Raw genomic sequence first — 19,615 nt, 5'->3', positions numbered from 1 at the left:
TGTGGTTTCCGTAACTCTTAGCAATAAGCGCATGTACTTCGATTTCGTTGGTCATTCAGGAGGACCTTCGGTCACAGCTGTAGGGTCGAGTCTTCCACCTGAGTCTGAACTAATTACACTGGTGTGGAGATTTTGCAATAACAGTTGATGGCCTTCAACCTTTCTCCCTGTGTTTGGTGTCATTTTGGCAGCCAGGAGTCCATACACCAAGTCTGTTAATTCTGGATGCCGGGAGAAGTTTGTTGTCTAGTGTTGCTCTCCACACATCCACCCCTGAATGCACAGTTTTCAAATGTCTTATTTTTGACCTTGCTGTTGCAACAGTTTAAGGTTACCTTGCAGACTTCTTACATTTACCTTATCAGCCGTCCTCCTTGTCACTTTGTTTTCTGAAGGGCCTCATCCTCATTGCCAACACCATTTGTGATGGTACAGTCGGACCTTAATTTGGTACTCACCTACCTAATGTACACTTCAAACTGATGCACAATTGTCCTCATCACCTGCTTACCATCAAGATGGCATTCCTTATTGCCGTAACATCAGCCAGACAAGCAGGTGAAATACAGGTGTTGCTCCTAGTTCCATCATACATCTCGTTTTTCTCAGACAAATTGATCCTCCGGACAAAGTGACACTTCTACAGAAAGTAGTCATGCTTTTCCACATAGTGCGGTCCCCATGCCTGCTTGTTATTCTCCACCTCTTCCCTCCAAGGAGGAAGTATGGCTTTGTGGCCTGGACCCTATGAGGGCACTTAGCTTCAACATGGACTGAATCAGGGAGTACTGACAAGATAACCAACTTTTTGTCTGTTTCTGTGGAGCTAAGAAAGGAAAAGCGGTGCAAAAGAGGACATACTCTCTCCATTTGGATTGTGTTCAGTAATAAGATCTGCTTTAGGCTAGCCAAGAAACCATGCCCAGAAGGCTCTTGTGCTCATTCCACCTGAGTGAAGGCTGCCACCACTGCGCTGGTGCGTGGTGTGCCAGTTCTGGACATTTACCAGTCTGCCACATGGGCGTCAAGCAGTACGTTTACGAGACATTACTGCCTGAATAGCCAGGTTTAGCGGGTCAGACACTTTGCCCGATCAGTACAGTTGGAGTGATTTCACAGACCCACCACCGGGAGGGATGTACTGCTTTGGGGTCTATTCAAAAGGTGAGGGAATGTGGTCAGAAGTACAAAACACTTAACTTCTTAAAAAAAAATTCTTGTAGACTTGAACTGTAGATTCCTCACCAAACAACCCTCCTCCCTGTTCTGTAGAATGGCCTCATATTCTCTTGACAAAGTCCCAATTTGAAAGCCTTATTTTGAGAACAGTGGCACCATGTACATCGACGCGTAATAAGATCACAAACAAACTGATGTCAGAATGTGGTGGTGCAGATAAAGTGGCCTCGACTTAATGTCTGTGGACGGACCAAACGCGGAGCCACACATCACCTGTCGATGTGTAATTACTGTGAAAGTTTGCGGATCAAGTCTGGTATCCGAGGGAAATAAAGGTTAGGAATCTGTGGTTAGATAAAGCCACTACCAGAAAAGGCGTTACAGAAGATAAGTAACATGTTCTTCATTCAGAGATCAAAACAAAGGGCTAATTATTGGTGCTTGTTTAATTACCGATGCTGACTTATTACTTCTGTTGAGTGTACATTGTTGAAGCAATATATCAGTTTTACCTGAAAACTATGTAGGTTTCCCATTGCCAGGAGTAGCCATTCCTCAACTAACTGAGCTGGAATCCCCAGGAACTCAACATTTCCACATGAAGCTCAAACATCAGTTTGTAAAGAACACTTTCTTCAAACAATGTTGGCAAAGAGATATATGCAAGTTGATTGGAGATTCCTTTCAAAATAAAGTGCACCCAAAAGATGTTATCAACGTGAAATAGTTCACAGTGGCTGCGGTTCATTTTGCTAGTCTTTCGTTCAACATTTTAAAAGACTACTTTAAATGCAGTTTCTCTGCCATTCAATAAAATGTGGTAAATGCATGTCAGTGTTTTAAAAGAATCCGTACTGGAGGTATAGTTAAAATGCAAAAATCCTAACATTTTGAATTTGGTAGAATTCAAAGCTTTGTTATTGATGATACACTTGGTAAAGGCCCACCATTTTCGCAAGGGATCCTCAGCAAAACTAAATGGAGATTTGTCTAAGATTATACGTAGTCTTATTGAAAAGGACAGGAGGTGATGAGTTTTTTTGATAGTAAGTGTCCTCTGAGTTTGTTGGCAGTAACAGCTGCCAGAGCAATTCACAAGCCTCTCCTTCCGAAATTAAGGCATGAAGGACCGCCATGGCATGATCGGATCCCTGGCATCTGCAGAGCTTTGGCATATTGAGTGCTTGCAAATTCTCAGCCATACCGTTATCACAATGCTCACTTAAATAGAGCCTCTACAGGGCCCCTGCAGAGAAGTTTTATAAATAAATCTACATGTCGCCAAAAGTTGTAACTTTCATCTTTTTGTGTCTCTAGGGCATGAAGACATCATGCAAGCCAGATGAGGCATGGATCATGAATCGTCTTATCAAGCAGTTGACAGACATGGGCTTCCCGGTGAGTTGCTTTATTGTGAGCGAGCATGATATAGTGTCACTTGACATTGGGGGAACTCTTTTTTTGGGGGGGGGGTTCTAATGGTAGAGACCAGTGTTGGATTATATTTTGTAAATTCTAGATTTTGAATTGTGATTTATTAATCCGTATCTTCCATTCTTGCTTGAACATATCTGAAAGAGACACGTTAGTGATAGATTCCTTACCTTAGAATATCCCAGGCGTCAGACTGGATCCGGAAATTGTTGCGTAGCAATACCCCTGCGCGTCGGTAGGCATCCGCGTCAGTCGTCGGCATCGTTAGCGCCGGAATGACGTCGTCGGAGTACTTAGACGCCGCCCATGCGCGCTGACGTCAGTTCTTCTTTTTTCCGCGCCAGCTAGCGCAGATCTGGAGAAGCTCTACCCCTAGTCATTTTTTGACTAAACTTTTTGATCTTTTTGATCATTTCTCTACTCGAGTCTTCGACTTGATCGGTGCCGGTAGGGATGCCCGGGTTCAAGCCCTGTTCGAAGTGCGACCGACTAATGCCGGTCACGGACCCCCATCGCCGGTGCCTGAAGTGCTTAGGCCTCGACCACGACGACCGCACCTGCTCTGACTGCCGGGCCCTGACGTCGAAGGCTAGGCGGGAGCGGTCCCACAAGCAGCTTGAGCTCCGGCAGTCGGCCCCCGCGCCATTCCAGGTCCCGGTCCCACGGGAGGTCGAGGGACCGGTCGCGGGGTCGGAGTCCTCACAGCTCCGGGAGTGGACATCGGTCGTCGGGATCCAAGTCCTCAGGTAAGAGGCATGAGAGGTCGGAGCGGCATCATCGCTCCTCCGACCCACCCCGACGCTCGCACGATGCGGCCAGGGGTTCGCGGCTCCAAGAGAGTCGCAAGCTTCGCCGCCTGCCCCACACCTTCGGGTCCCTGGTCACGGCGCGAAGCCGGAGGAGGTCGAGCGGTCCCGGCTGAAGGCCCTAGCAGGACGGGCGCTTCGGCCCCGATACCGCCGGGTGCTTCGGCCCCGGCGCCGCCGCGACTTCGGTCCCGGCGCCGCAGGACCTCACCAGATCCGCTTCCGGATCCGGGTCGTCGCCGGTCGACCTCACCGGCGCCGGCCCCGAGGGTGTCACCCCCGGCGCCCATTGTGGACGCCGTCCCAATCTTCCCTTCGGTCCGACTCTGGCGCCGGAACGGCGCCGTTGGGCGCCGCTTCAGACGGCCTTTGGAGATTTTTATTTCCATGAGGAGGCCCAGTCTGTTGACCCTGGGTTACAGGAGACTGGTGACGGAGGTGATTGGGAGGGGTCTGAGGACCCACTGGCATAGGAGTGCCAGTCTCAAGAGGACTGGACATATGAGCTTGGGGAGGCCAGTGGTATTGACACCTCACCAGACACTGGATTTGTCTCCCCTCCCACCGGGGCTACGGAGGAGGGGGCTGCTTATAGCATAGTGTTGACGATGGCAGCCAAGGCCTTGGGCCTTGAGCTCCCCGTTGCGGCCGTGAGGACTAACCTCCTCACTGAGGTTCTTAAACCGCAGGCAAGCTCCAGTGAGCCTCTGCTGCCGTTTAATGAAGCCTTATGTGACGTTCTTGTGGGCACTTGGTCCAAGCCCGCCACAGGTCCGCCTGTGGATAGGAACGTGGCCAGACGCTACCGCCCGGCTCCGGGCGATCCTTGCTTTTTGTCCACCCATCCCACCCCCGAGAGCCTGGTTATCCAGGCCTCCACTTCCCAGACCGCATTCCCGACGTCCCCGCCCGATGGGGAATCCAAGAGATATGAACAGTTCGGAAAGGTGGTGTTCTCGTCCCTGAGTTTGGGACTGCGGTCTGTCATTACCGCGTGTTTCTTGGGCCGCTACACCCACACCCTGTGGGACACGGTTGCGGACGTGCTGCCACAATGCCCAGAGGAGGTCCGGGCTAAACTCGCCAAAGCCCTTGTGGAGGGTCGAGATGCGGCACGATACTCTATCCGGTGTGGGCTGGATACCACGGACTCACTGGGCAGGGCGATGGCAACGACGGTGGCAGTTAGACGCCACGCCTGGTTGAGGTCCGCCAACTTTTCAGCCGATGTCCAGGCCACTCTTCTGGACATGCCGTTCGATGGCCGTCGCCTTTTTGGCGACAAGGCTGACCATGCGCTGGAGCGCTTTAAGGACTCCAGGGCTACGGCCAAGTCCGGCTACGGCCAAGTCCTTAGGCCTTTCGGCCACGCGCCAGCAATCGGGTGCCTTTCGCTCCTTTCGCGGCCACGGAAGGGGCGTCCCCACACGTGCTGCCAGCCACGCACCGCAGAATACCCAGCAGCGCGGTGGCGGCCGTGGAAACCGCCGTGGCGGCGGTCGGGGTCAGCGGCGAGGCCAGTCCACACCTCCCTCCGCAGCACCTGCCTCAAAACCTTCCGAGTTTTCAGGCCCATGTGACGCCTGTGGGAGGCAGGGTTCGCCATCACCACTACCACTGGCGCACTGTCACGTCGGACAGGTGGGTGCTGCAAATCGTCCAAAGGGGCTACTCCCTCCCCTTCGAGGCGACCCCTCCAGCCATGCCACCGCAATTCCACCACGTGTCGGGGGATCACTTGCAACTTCTGCAAGAGGAAGTCACGGCCCTCTTGACCAAGGGGGCCATCAAGCGCGTTCCTGGGCTAGAAGTAGGGTGTGGATGTTACTCCCACTACTTTCTGGTGCCCAAGAAGGGCAAGGGGGGCCTGTGCCCTATCTTGGATCTACGGAACGTCAACGGCTTCCTCCGACAAGAGAAGTTCAAGATGCTGACTTTGGCTCAGGTCTTAGCTGCCCTGGACCCCGGAGACTGGATGGTAGCATTGGACTTGCAGGACGCTTATTTTCACATCCCCGTCCTGCCGGCCCACCGGCGTTACCTGCGGTTCATGGTAGGTCACGAGCATTTTCAGTTTACCGTGCTCCCCTTCGGCCTTACCAGCGCCCCACGGGTGTTCACGAAGGTGATGGTGGTAGCAGCTCATCTGCGCAGGTTAGGGGTGTAAGTCTTCCCCTACCTCGACGACTGGTTGTTAAATGCGGGCTCGCCCCAGACAGTCGTCAGCCACCTCCAGACTACGGCCGACCTCCTGCACTTGCTGGGGTTCTCCATCAATGTGCCGAAGTCGCATCTGTGTCCCTCTCAGAAGCTCCTCTTCATCGGAGCGGTTCTGGACTCGGCGCAGTTTCGGGTTTACCCTCCCGAACAGCGGGTTCGGGATATTCAGGCTCTGATTCCAATCTTCCAGCCTTTATCCCGAGTCTTGGTCAGGTTGACGCTGCGGCTTCTGGGACTGATGGCCTCCTGCATCCTTCTGGTGCGTCACGCCCGGTGGCGGATGCGGGCTCTGCAGTGGGACCTGAAGTTTCAGTGGGCCCAGCATCAGGGCAACTTGTGCGACCATGTCTTGATCTCGGAGGGCATTGCAAGACAGTTGCAGTGGTGGCTCACGGACCGCGATTGGGTCAGTGGCAGATCCCTCTCCCTACCCCACCCGGAGCACGTAGTTGTGACGGACGCGTCCCTCCAGGGCTGGGGTGGCCACATGGGAGAGGCGGAGATCAGAGGACTCTGGTCTCCACATCAACCTGTTGGAGTTACGGGCGATTCGTCTAGCACTGAAGGCATTCCTCCCCTCTGTCCGGGGGAGTGTAGTGCAGGTGTTCACGGACAACACCACCGCCATGTGGTACTGCAACAAACAGGGCGGGGCGGGGTGGGGTCGTGGACCCTATGCCAGGACGCTGTGCGCCTCTGGCAGTGGCTGGAACATCAGGGCGTGACCCTGGTGGTTCAACACCTGGCAGGTTCTCTGAATGCCAGGGCGGACGAACTCAGCCGTCGGTGCATGATGGATCACGAATGGCGTCTGAGCCCGGACGTGGCGCAAGGCCTCTTTCAGCAGTGGGGAGAGCCTTGGTTAGATCTATTCGCCACCGAAGAGAACGCGCAATGTCATCAGTTCTGCGCGTTGGAATTTCCAAGGCGGCGCTCGCTCGGAGACGCTTTTCGTCGCGAGTGGAGTTGCGGTCTATTGTACGCCTTTCCGCCTATACCACTTCTGCCCAGAGTGCTGAAGATCAGGCACGACCGGGCCCAGGTTATCCTTGTGGCTCCGGACTGGGCACGAAGATACTGGTATCCCGAGCTACTCAGCATGTCAGTCGATCCCCCGATTCGTCTGCCTCTTCGGGAGGACCTTCTGTCGCAGCAGCGGGGGACAGTCCTCCACCCGAACCTGTCCAGTCTCCACCTATAAGTTTGGAGATTGAGCGGCGACAGTTGAGGCCATTTGACTTGCCTCCCGAAGTCTGTAATGTCATTCTGGCAGCCAGGCGTCCCTCCACAAAGTCGGTATACGCCTGCAGGTGGAACAGATTTGTGGCATGGTGCACAGCAAAGGCTGTGGACCCACTCTCTGCCCCCCTTTCTGAGGTTCTCCTCTTTCTTCTGTCTCTTGCCCAGCAGGGCTCTGCTCTGGGCACTGTCAAGGGCTACCTTTCTGCCTTCTTGAGGCTGCCTGATCAGCCTTCTCTGTTAAAGTCCCCTATTGTAAATAGATTTCTTAAGGGCATCACACACATGTTCCCTCCTGTTCCCTTCGTGATGCCCCAGTGGGACTTGAACCTTGTTCTTACTTTCCTGATGTGCGCTCCCTTTGAGCCACTTCACAACTGTCCTCTTCGCCTTCTGACTCTGAAGACTGCTTTCCTGGTTGCCATCACCTCTGCCAGGAGAGTGAGTGAGCTTAGGCCCTTTCTTGTACTCCACCTTTCCTTTCTGTCCATCCGGACAAGGTTGTGTTGCGTACCAAGTCATCTTTCCTGCCCAAGGTTGTCTCAGCCTTCCACATCGGGCAGTCCCATCACCTTGCCAACCTTCTTTCCGCCTCCGCATCCCTCTAAAGAGGAAGAGCGGCTCCACCATCTGGACCCAAAACGTGCGCTCTCATTTACTTTTTACTTGGATCGCACACGCCAGTTCCGGGTGGATGACCAACTCTTTGTTGGTTACGTGGGCGCTAAGAAGGGGAAGGCGGTACACAAGCGGACCATCTCCCGGTGGATCATCTTGTGTATCCAGGCATGTTACTCCATGGCTAAGAAGGAGCCCCCTGTTGGATTGAGGGCTCATTCCACTCGGGCCACGGCGACTACAACTGCCCTGGGCCGGGGAGTGCCCTTGCAGGACATTTGTCAGGCAGCTACGTGGGCCTCGTTGCACACGTTCGCACGACACTACTGCCTGGAGAGTCAAGTCCGGAGGGATGGCTTCTTTGGCAGTTCCGTCCTCCAGGACTTTCTGGTGTGATTATTGGTTCGCAGACCCACCACCGGGTTGGTATTGCTGGGGTATCTATTCTAAGGTAAGGAATCTATCACTAACGTGTCTCTTTCAGATGCACAAGTTACTACTTGTGTAACGATATATCTGTAAGAGACATTAGTTAGTGATAGATTCCTTACCGACCCACCCTTCCCCCCCCGTTCTGCGAACCGATATCTAGGGTTAAGGTCATCCCCTTTCAGGGCCCTAGTTTCTTGGCACCAGTGTTGGTTCTATCATGGCTCTGCGTATCTGGCGCGGAAAAGCTGTGGATCAGAACTGACGTCAGCGCGCATGGGCGGCGGCTAAGTACTCCGACGTCATTCCGGCGCTAACGACGACGGACGCGGAGCCGCGACAACGCCTACCGACGCGCAGGGGTATTGCTACGCAAAAATGTCCGGATCCAGTCTGACGCCTGGGGATATTCTAAGGTAAGGAATCTATCACTAACTAATGTCTCTTACAGATATATCGTTACACAAGTAGTAACTTGTGCTTTACTACCAATTTTTTAGTGACCTTTTAGTTTTTTCAAAGCTTTACATCAGACGAGGATTCACGAACAGGTTATGGTTAGCTACGTCTGATTTACCTGTTTTTTTTGTTGTCTAGCTTTAGTGATGTCAGTACCAACATCCACAAACCTGACCTGACAATGTGGGGATGAAATCTAGAAGACCAGGGCCCAGATGCACAAATCCTTTTTACGATTACCAACACTATGATTCAGAGTTTGCATCCTAAAAAATGCTTGCATAAATATAATAATACCAATTCAGGAATTAACAAACTTTTGCCAACTCCTAAAAGGGGATTGCGACTCCCATACTGAGTATGTGGAAGGGGCGTGCTGTAGGTGTCCTTTTTAAACACCAAATCGATATGACAGACTCCTGGGTTAGAGTGGTGACCTACGTGGCAGATTGTTAATGAAAGCTTGTTGGGGAGTAGGCAGTAGACCCTGCCAAATCTCACACATACTTAGAAAAGAAACCCCTTTTCCTTTAAGGAAAATAGGCCTCGTTAAAATACAAAAATAAAAAGTTAACTCTATTTAAAGGCAATTACGGACATGGTGGTCTGCTGACCCTAGCACGCTACCCTCCCTGTGATAGCCATCAATCGGAATGAGCCACATTTAGAGGCCTACCTCGTTAATATCCATGAAGTAGTTCGGATCACAACCCACTTTAAATCCGAATTTTTTGAACGATTATTAATATTGGTTAGTTCATATAATTTTTTACTGGTAGCAAATTGAGACTAGTTTTTTTGCAACCAGTAAATAGTACAAGTACTCAATCCATGCCAAAGATAAGTTTTATGTTTCCACAAATTCTGTGTGCCAGAAAGGGAAGGATTCTTTTGAGTGAGAAGGGGCAATGCTAGAGCAGTGCTACATAGTTCATGATGGAGAACAGAAGAAGCAATAAGGTAGAGGGTAGTCAATAATTTTGAAGAGGTATGAGATAACTAGATTAGATGAGGGACTAGAGTGGAACTGGGAAAGGGTCAGGGGTGAAGAGTTTGTATGAGAAAGCACAGATCCCAAAATGTGCAGCCTGAAAACGGGGTAGGGAAGATAAAGACTGAGTAAGAAAGACAGTTGGGATATAGAGCACCAAGAACTAGGTTTCTGAGTATTCTTCCATAAAGGTAGTGATAGGAAAAATTAACCAACAAATGAATTAAAACTAAATCCTAGTAAACACTACTAAATTTGCATGTGTCAGTGGTTTAATCTGTTACATAATCATCACAGGTTTCATCAAGTAGGGTTTGTCAGTTTCAGAATTATTTAGGAAGCAATATGTCAAATTCCATGGGGCAAATTTCAGTGCACTTAAGTTAGAAATCTGCTAGTCAGAGATTGTATATATTGTATTGTGAATAGATGTCTTAGTTTTTGCTGCTCACAATAAACCTCAAAAAGTAGACCTGAAAATCGATGCAAATTACTTTATACAAGATTAGTGGTTGTAGAGCACGTAATCACCCCATGGGGAGGTATGTCCTTGCACTGAGAAGACTGGCCTTGTTTAGCTTAAACAAAAGGTCTAGGTAGAGAAAGTCTAAGTTTATGCCAAGACTTGTGGTCTTTGACTAAATACAGCAGATCGGCTGAAAATTATCACAAGGAGTGCCAAGGTGCTTAAATTCGTATTCGATAGATGGGGTGCAGCTATTAACTTGTGCGTGACAAATGAATTTGTGTTTAAAATAGAACAGAGATTGAGCTGCAATGGGGAATAGTTGGTCAGTCATTTCTTGCAAATGTTGAAGCTTCCCAGAAATGTAGCTTGGATTCCCGAGATAGTTGCTGTAATGTACTCTAAATAAGATATTATGCAGAAAAACTATTTTCTTGCTGCTTATTAATATTGAGGATGATCATAACAAGTATCTTGATACAGCCCCTGTAGCTCTGACTCAGTTGACTTCAGGAGTTCGATAAATGGATTGATCAAAAAGAAAAACATTTGTAGACTGTATGTTAAGAGTCATAATAGTGATTTCAGTATATCTTGAGACTTTACATCTGTTATGTTTTGCCACATTTACTTCAGGAGTCACACCTTTCATGGATGCATACCTTTTGCAAAAATAAGAATAGCTACTTTGGATACTTTCCAAATTAAATAGGAGTATAATGATAAGGATATTTATAAAGCACGCAAATACCAAAGATGGCGTCTTGGTGCTAAAACCATGAGCAAACCCCGCCTAACACCCCTCACTGGAACAACCAAGTTTTCAAGTTTTTCTAAAGCTCAGAAGAGAGCTGGCCTTCTAATCTCAGGTGGCAACAGGTTCCACAGCTTCGAAGTACCATACTGTAAACTCCGTCCTCCCCAATGCAAGGTCCGAATTTTTGGCACGGTCAGTAGTTTTGCACCCGTAGAGCAGAGTGGTCTGGCTGGCTTGTACCACACGAAGAGCTCCTGCAGAAACAGACCATTCTGTGTCAAGGCTTTAAAGGCCACGCCAAGCGCCTTAAATTTGATCCGTTGCACCACTGGAAGCCAATGCAGCTTCCGAATTTCCTCTGAGATGGATTTATGCCGGGGTAGGCTTAGCAAAAGGCGAGCCGCCGAGTTCTAAACTGCCTGACGTTTCCTCAAGCACTGCTTCTGGGCATTCAAATAAAGCCCGTTGCAGTAATCCAACTTGGCCTGTATGAGAGAAGTGATGACCACTTTCTTAGATTCCACAGGAATATAAGGAAGTATCTTCCTGATTTTTTTAATCAGGAAATAGGAAGCAGACACGATGGCATTGGTTTGTTGAATGAACGTCAGTCTTTTGTCAATCGGAGCGCCTACATTTCTAGTCTTTGCCGTTGGAATGGGCGGCATGCCCATTTCTGCTGGCCACCAGAGATTACTCCAGGAAGGTTGTAGATTGCCAAAAATCAACACTTTCATCTTATCGGAGTTTAATTTGAGGCAGTGACTACTCATCCAGACGTTAATTGCAGCCATGCAGTTATGGAATTGCACAGCTGTTTTTTATGAGCTGCAACCACAATCTGAGAGTCGTCTGCATATGATGTTAGTGAAAAGCCATAATCTCTGACCAGCAGAGCAAGTTCAGTAACGTAGATATTAAACAACAGTGGACTCAACGAGCTTCCCTGCGGAACTCCACCAGGCAGCACGTAAGGGTCCGAATTAAACCCGTCAAGCAACACTGTTAATCTCCTCTCCTGCAAAAAGGAGGCTTGCAGGGCCAATGCCATGCCATCCACACCCAAGGTTTTTAATCAGTGAATCAGGAGAGTATGATCAACAGTGTCGAATGCGGCGAAGAGGTCGAGTAGGATTAATGCAGCAGTACCTCCACCGTCCATTACCACTCTAATTTCTTCGGTCGCCTTAATGAGTGCTGTCTCGGTGCTGTGTTCCTTACGGAAGCCAAACTGAGAATGGTCCAACAACCCATTATCAATAAACGGAGTCATTTGGACGTTCATAATTTTGTCCACAATTTTGGCTGGTAGAGGAAGGCGGGCAATGGGGCGATAATTCGATGTAATGGACGTATCTAAGGTAGGTTTCTTAAGTAACGGGAGAACCGAGGTCTCCTTCCAACTGATAGGGAAACTGCCTGAAGTAAACATCCTGTTGAAAATGTCTGCCAACACAGGACTCACCAGGTCCACTAGTTCTATCAAAAAGGCTGACTAACACGGGTCCAATGGGGTGCCTGTTTTAGAGGCCAGAATATAGTGGCTCGCCTTATCAGCCGACACAGGGGAAAACTCGAGAAACCTGCTCATGCCGATATCTAGAGCCTGCGTTTTAGGTACCGACTGAGCACCTGGGCCATCTTTAAAATTGCAGACAATATCCAACACTTTCCTTTTAAAATTAGAAGCCATATCATCAACAAACTGTTGACTTCCCAATTTATTCAGTGCCTTGGGAACCGTAAGTTTATTTATAACTGCAAACAGCTCTTTTGAAGAATATTTCGTAGTAAATCGGAGCTTTAAAGTATTTGCTTTTCTCTGTAATCACAAGAGCTTTATAGGACCTGAGAGCTGTCCTGTAAACCTGTTTGTCGAAATCATGATAGTTCAAACGCCAACGGCGTTCCATATGACGACATTTCTGTTTTTCCTTACGAAGGAGATCAGAGAACCAGGGTGCTGATGGCGCCGCCCGGTTACCCAAAATGTTTTTAGTAGGACCTGCTACACTAATGGCATCAGATAACTAACTATTGTAATTATTGACTGCTTTGTCCACGTTAGCGCAGCACAGAGGAACGGAACACTCCAGTCTAGTTCGAAGAACTGTTTTGTCCACTTTACTCCAGGCTCTGCAGGAGGCTGCCTGAAGCGTAAGCTTACTATCCTGATGGAAAAAACTCTTTGGAAAGATGAAGCTAATGAGAGAGTGATCTGACCAGGGAAGTGAAATCCCTTCTTTAAATGTAAGCCCGTAAAAAGAAGAGAAGATCCCATCCAGCGTGTGCCCCGCTTCATGAGTGGGAACACCAACCAATTGAGACAGCCCTGGTGCACCCAAGGTGTCCAGGACCATAGTAGTCTCTTTATCTGCAGAGTCCTCTAGATAAAAGTTAAAATCACCCAGAATGGTGAATTCCTTATTAGCTAACACTGTTTCAAGCATTTCGTCAAGGTTATTTAGAAACATGGTTTTGGTCCCAGGCGGACGGTACCCAAGGATACCCTTAAATGAAAGGTTGGCGCGAAGTTTGGCAGTAAAATGTAATGATTCGCAGCCAGAGAACGGAAAAGAATGGACCGTAACAGCAAAGCAATCTCTAAAAATAATTGCTACTCCTCCTCTTACCCATAGGCCTATCCATCTTTACAAAACTGTACCCATCTGGAGTGGCAGTGATAAAGTCCGGGTCCGAAGCAGCATCTGCCCATGTTTCTGTTATAAAAAGCATGTCTAGCCTCATATTATCTATTATTTGGGCTATTTCATATCTGTGTTTCCCCAATGATCGGGCATTGACAAACCCTCCCTGCTGTTTAGGCTTGGACCGCAGGTTGTGTACTTAAGTCGGCAAAGTAGCTACGTTAATTGTGTTCGTAGTCGAGAAGGCAAAACCGCAGCTAAGGCATCCGCCATTGCCATTTAGAGGACATACGCCACATCCCTCGATCAATTGATTGAGAGCGTAGAGTTCCTCCTTAGAATATGTTAACCTGTTTTTGCGAAAACTGTCAGCATTCCGTGCGCTCGCGCGGCGCAGGCTCGGACTGGGCTTGCCTTAGGCGCGTCCGGCGCATGTGTGGCTAAATACCTTCCTTCCGGCGGACGACTAGACCGCGTCCTGACAGAAGTAGGCGGCGGACCGGGGTCGGTCCCAAGACCAGAGCAAAGCAGCAGGTAGGTTAAAACTGACACAGATTAAAATATACACAATTTTTAAAAATCGCTCCAGAATTGCGGCGCCAGCAGGGCTACTCACAGTTCGCTGCGCGTCCGCCGAATGTCAGCCTAAATACCTTCCTTCCAGCGGACGACTAGACCGCGTCCTGCCGGAAGTAGGGATTGTATGGGAATAGTGGGAACCGCCCTCTGCACAAACGGCACAGCAGCCGCGGCAGACCGGGGTCGGTCCCAAGACCAGAGCAAAGCAGCAGGTAGGTTAAAACTGACACAGATTAAAATATACACAATTTTTTTAAATTGCTCCAGAATTGCAGTTCCAGCAGGGTTACTCACAGTCCGCTGCGCGTCCACCGAATGTCAGCCTAAATACCTTCCTTCCGGCGGACGACTAGACCGCGTCCTGCCGGAAGTAGGTATTGTGTGGGAATAGTGGGAACCGCCCTCCGCACAAATGGCATAGCAGCCGCGGCAGACCGGGGTCGGTTCCAAGACAAGAGCAAAGCAGCAGGTAGGTTAAAACTGACACAGATTAAAATATGCACAATTTTTAAAAATCGCTCCAGAATTGCGGCGCCAGCAGGGCTACTCACAGTATAGGGATTTAATAAACTGTAATATAATATACTTGAATAAAACATTAAAAAGAATGATATAAACAAACATTTATTCAGGATTAAATAAAGAAATGAGTATATAAATAAAAATTAAAAAGCATGTATATACATTTATAAACCAGGTTTACTGAAAAGCAATGTGTTAAAAACAGAGTTATGTTTCTGGCTTACCTGCAAAACCAATGAAATTCACCAGTTATGGTATACAGTGCACACAACGCAAACCATAACTTGTCTCGCACCATGTTTTGCTCATGGTAGTTTTCTTTAGTGTTTCATACCAAAATGGATGCTGTTTTTTGCTTGGTGGGCAGGGTATCAAATCTAAAAAGTCTTTGTCCTTCAGCTTCAAACCACAATAGAATAAACATTATTTTAAAAGTCCAGGAAACAAAAATAAAAAAATGAATTTTCCCAGATCATTAGACTTTCTTATGTTAATCAGAACAAATACGAAATAATCCAGGTATGGTGAGTGGAAAGATATACAAGTACAGTTTCATTGGAACTACAACTGAAAATGCCTGGCAGGATTTAGGATATTTTTCCTCATCATATGCAGCAAATATTACAGTGAAACCAACACAGCTATATGTAGATCAGAGGTGAATATAAATAGGCAGCTTCCCTGCAACCTACAGGTTTGCATAACCACATTTTAAAGAATAAAGAAACTTTTAAGAATTGGGTTTTATGGTGCTTTTGCTAAACATATCTGCTCCTGGCTTTCAGCCAGTGACTAACTCCAATCTGATTCCTTCCACATAGAGAGATCCAGCAGAGGAGGCCTTGAAGAGCAACAATATGAACTTGGACCAGGCCATGAGTAAGTGTACTGCAGATCACAGCACTCCCAGTACATGAGGTTTGCATGATATTAGTAGTAAGTTGCCAAAATTCTGATTGTGGTAAATTGCTTAGGTTCAATGCTAAATTTCAATGATTGGTTTGGATTAACTTCTTTAACGTTTTACTCAGTTAAATATAGTTCCAATTCTTTTCCCAGTTAGCATTGTTGGCAAAACAGACTGATACACACCCTTTTTCCTAATCACTGTTTTTATTTAAAAAAAAATGTGTAGATGTTCTTATTGCTTTGCCTAAGTTGTGTGTGCTTGTATGCATTTGTGTAGGCTTTTCCGATTTTCAAGTCTGATGCGGAGTGCTTCACTTGATACAGTTCTCACTCTTCCACTTCTCGAGTGGTGCTTCTCAGTAGATAAGCACACGTCAGGGGTGTGGGCTTTAGTTGAGCGGGGTACATTACAGCAGGAAATAGCTGTCAATTCTTTACCGATTGCACATTTTGATATTTAATTAATCTGTATGATGATTTGCTAACTAGAGTACTTTAATTCTGTGTATATTACTATTCTTAAATGTCACCGATCTAATGCACATGTTTCTTTAAAGAACATTCATCCAAATATATCTAAAACCTTAAGCTTCTCCAGTATTGAATCTTTCATAGATTCACATGCTTGTATCTTCCCTGTCGTCATGGTGGGAGTCTCCTGGTAAAAGAATAACCATAGCAGTAAAAGAAAAAACTGCCTGGAAACCATAGAGGAGCATATCCTTAGGTAACCTCTCATCCTCATTATGTGGTCCAAACCACAGCCAATCAGTTGCCAGCCCCGAGATGCACCATCCCCAGCAGAGCCACCACACCTCAGATTTCCAACCGCCTTGGTGTGAGAAGGAGTCTCCTTGAGCCTAGCTCAGTTTGTTCTATGCTGAACTTTTGACCTTCAACTGTTAGAAGTGAGGTACTGATTTTTTCCATTTTATTCATTCAAAATGTCTGACAGCTCTAAAAAGAAACTTTTTAGATCTTGCAGATCCTATGGAAAAGCCAGATTATTTTCTGAGGATCCACACAAGGAATGCGTGTACTGTCTGTACCCCAAGCATGTTCCAAAGGACTGCAAACATTGTCGTACTTTCTCTGCAAAGACTCTTAAGGACAGAGAAGCACGTCTGTTACTATGGCTTCAAAAGAAGAAAGCCACAGACTCTGAGTCTGATGGAGATGCTAAAGGACATACCTCCAGAAAACACAAAAGACGGTGAGTGTGAGGCCATCGTCGACTATTTTGTCAACGATCCCGTCGACGATTCCGTCGACGATCCCCTCAGATCGCCCTCGACGAAACCTTCAACATTCATATCGATTAAATGATTTAGTCCGTTGACGGGCTCGTCGACGGGCAAGAAGGAAGAGTTTTCAACACCAAAAATTTCTCTGCTTCTCACATCCACTATTCTTGATTGTCAGGAATCTAAGTACTAAGGGCCTTATGGAGTAGCCTATAGCCCCTCTCAGCTACACATTAAAAGTCGAGAGTCAGAAGAAGACTTTCAAGAAGTACAGGAACAATTCTCTTTTAAAGATTGTCCGGTACAGGGTGCAAAGCGTTATGAATCATTCTATAAAGCAAATAATTGAGGAAGAGGAGGAAGTGAATCCCAATTTCCAGGAGGACTCTTGTCAGTGCCTTTATCTTTAATATCTGATTTAAGGCACATGATAGACCGTTATTATCGTTTTCCTCAACTTCAACAAATATTCCTCAGACTGTGGTTGAAACACCAGTGGTTAAAACTCCGCCTCAAGTACAAAGAGTAGACACCCCGAAAATAATACCTATTCGGGATGATCTAATGGAAAGTGATCATGAAGACCAAGCAGAGGAAGGAGAAATTCCCCAAGATGATATAGTAGTGGATGAAGGGGATCACTACATCGTTCCAACATCACCTTCATCACCGTTACCTCAAGCGAGTTCTCTGCCAGAGGACATTGTCAGTTTCCATGATCTAATAGAAAAAGCCTCAAAAAGGTTTCAGCTTTCAATGCCTGTTAAGGAGAACAAATGTTTTCTTTATGATTTTAAGGAGATGTCTCGGAAATCTGTAAGAGCTATCCTGATAATCCAGCATATATGGGACGAAGGACTGAAAATAATGAAAAATCAGACATCAGTACCAGCCTCAATTCCAAAAACTGAGAAGAAATACCGTGCTCCTGAGACTTCCCCAGCGTGCCTGATTTTACATCCACGTCCTGAATCTGTTACGCAGGCAGCACAGAGACGCTCCAAAAATCCAGTCACGGCCTGTTTGGCCCCCCGATAAAGAAGGTAAAAGGATGGATAGTGTAGGAAAACGCTTTGCTGTAATGGCAGCAGCTTCTATCAGGGCAGCAAACGCACTGGCACTAATCAGTAGATACAATAGGCAGATGTGGTCAAACATCGCACCAATTCTGTCCCACCTTCCAGATGATAAAAAAGAGGAAGCGACTACAATTCTTCAAGATGGAGCTAGAGCAGCGTCAGAGTCCATCGATGTAGCGATGGACATTGTGTCTTTGGTCTTCAGACAGATGGCTGGAGCAGTGGCGCTTCGTAGGCAAGGATGGCTGAAATCAACATCTTTCAGACCTGAAGTCCAGGCAAAGATCATGGACATGCCTTTTGATGGAGAGAGTCTGTTCGGGAAGCATATTGACAAGCGCTTCAGGGAATAAAAGCCGACACGGACACGGCTGGAGCTCTGAGGTCATTACAACAAGGCCGTTTTCAGCCTTTTCGTGACAGAGGATCGAGAGGACAATACCATTAGCGCTCCACCTTTCAATCAAACAGGTACCAACCTTACCATTAAAAGGGGTACCGTCAGTGCTCCAACACTCAGCTGTATCGGTCCTCAAACACATCATATCAACAGCAGGGCAGGAGGAAACCTGCTGTTAGAGGAAAGACACAAGACTGGTCAAAGACAGTGACGTTCTTCAGGCGCCGCCAGCCCCGTCTCATATCAAAGTTCCATTACCTCTCTCATGTTCTAAATCATTGGCAGTCAATAACATCGGACAAATGGGTGTTGTAAAACGAGGCCACACCCTGGAATTCTTACAAAAACCTCCATATCAACCACCTATTCACAGAAAACTAAACCATCTATCAGCCCTCAAGGCAGACATTTTAACTCTCATTGTAAAATGGGCAATAAAAGAAGTTCCCCCAGAACAACAAGGGAAAGGATTCTATTCACACTTTTTCCTAATAAAGAAAAAGCAATCTACCAAATGGAGGCAGGTAATAGACCTCGGAGATCTGAACAAATTAAGAAAATTTCGTTCCACATGCTGTCTTTACAAGAAATCCTCCTTTTACTTCGCAAAGGAGATTACATGGCTTCGTTAGACCTCTTGGATGTGTATTTCCATATCCCAATTCACAAAAAGTACAGACTGTATCTGCGGTTCACGGTGGTGGGGCGCCATCACCAGTTCAAAGTATTGCCCTTCGGCCTCAGATTTGCCCAAGGGTTTTCACAAAGTGTATGACGCCAAACGCAGCACACTTGAGGCAGCAAGGTCTCCAGATTTTTTCATATCTGGACGACTGACTGATAAAAGGCGCATCGTACCAGGAAACGCAACAGTCCCTAATAAATTGCAAGGATCTTTTCCAAGACTTAAGTATTTGGATAAACAGAGAAGTCTTCCCTTATTCCAACACAGTCACTTCAATCCCTCAGTGCACTGTGAAATACTCAGGAAGCAAAAGCATACCCCTCACTGGAACGCATATGAAAGATTTTAAGTTTGACAGCATCAATAAAATCAAAAAGGTCCACTTCAATCAGGATCTTCAAATCTTGCTGGGAATGTCATCATCCTGCATCCCATTGGTTCCCAACTGTTGCTTGCGCATGAGACCTCTGCAAGAATCCCTAGACAAACAATGGGTTCAAGCCTTAGGTTCATTCGAGGACAAACTCATTATCAACACTCTATTCAAACGTGCAATGTCATGGTGGGGTATCAAGAGCAACTTAACAAAGGGTCTCCTTTTCGAACCTCAATCTCCCTGTTACGTCATAACATCAGACGCTTCATTACAGGGTTGGGTGGCGCACTTACAAGACCTAGAGATTTAAGGTCATTGGTCATCTCAAGAGGCACCACTGCACATTAATCTTCTGGAATTGAAAGCCGTAATCCTGGGTCTTCAAGCATTTTTTCCCAGGATTCGTGGCTCGCCGGTTCTAGTCAGGACCGACATTACAACAACAATGTTTTATCTTCTAAAACAAAGTGGCACAAATTCAAAGTCCCTGTCTGATCAAGCTCAGGAAATTTGGAATTGGCTTTTGCAACACAACATTGCTCTGCAAGTAGAGCATGTTCCTGGAATACACAACA

At 47.2% G+C, this 19,615-nt stretch overlaps 1 protein-coding gene across 8 annotated transcripts in view; it reads left to right on the top strand.

Annotated features, from left to right (window-relative positions):
• TNRC6C (trinucleotide repeat containing adaptor 6C) overlaps window positions 1–19,615 on the top strand; it is a 992,178-nt gene that overhangs the window by 443,733 nt on the left and 528,830 nt on the right. For all 8 annotated transcript variants that reach the window (XM_078654625.1, XM_078654629.1, XM_078654624.1 and 5 more), the window contains 2 exons: window positions 2,497–2,577; window positions 15,169–15,226. In XM_078654625.1, coding sequence (XP_078510751.1) covers window positions 2,497–2,577; window positions 15,169–15,226 — 139 coding nt within the window. The remainder of the gene's footprint in view (window positions 1–2,496; window positions 2,578–15,168; window positions 15,227–19,615) is intronic.

The sequence above is a fragment of the Lissotriton helveticus genome, chromosome 7 (assembly GCF_964261635.1).
Source record: "Lissotriton helveticus chromosome 7, aLisHel1.1, whole genome shotgun sequence".
Lineage (NCBI taxonomy): Eukaryota > Metazoa > Chordata > Amphibia > Caudata > Salamandridae > Lissotriton > Lissotriton helveticus.
The sequence above is the reverse complement of the archived record's forward strand: the minus strand, read 5'-3'. Positions and strand labels throughout refer to the sequence as shown.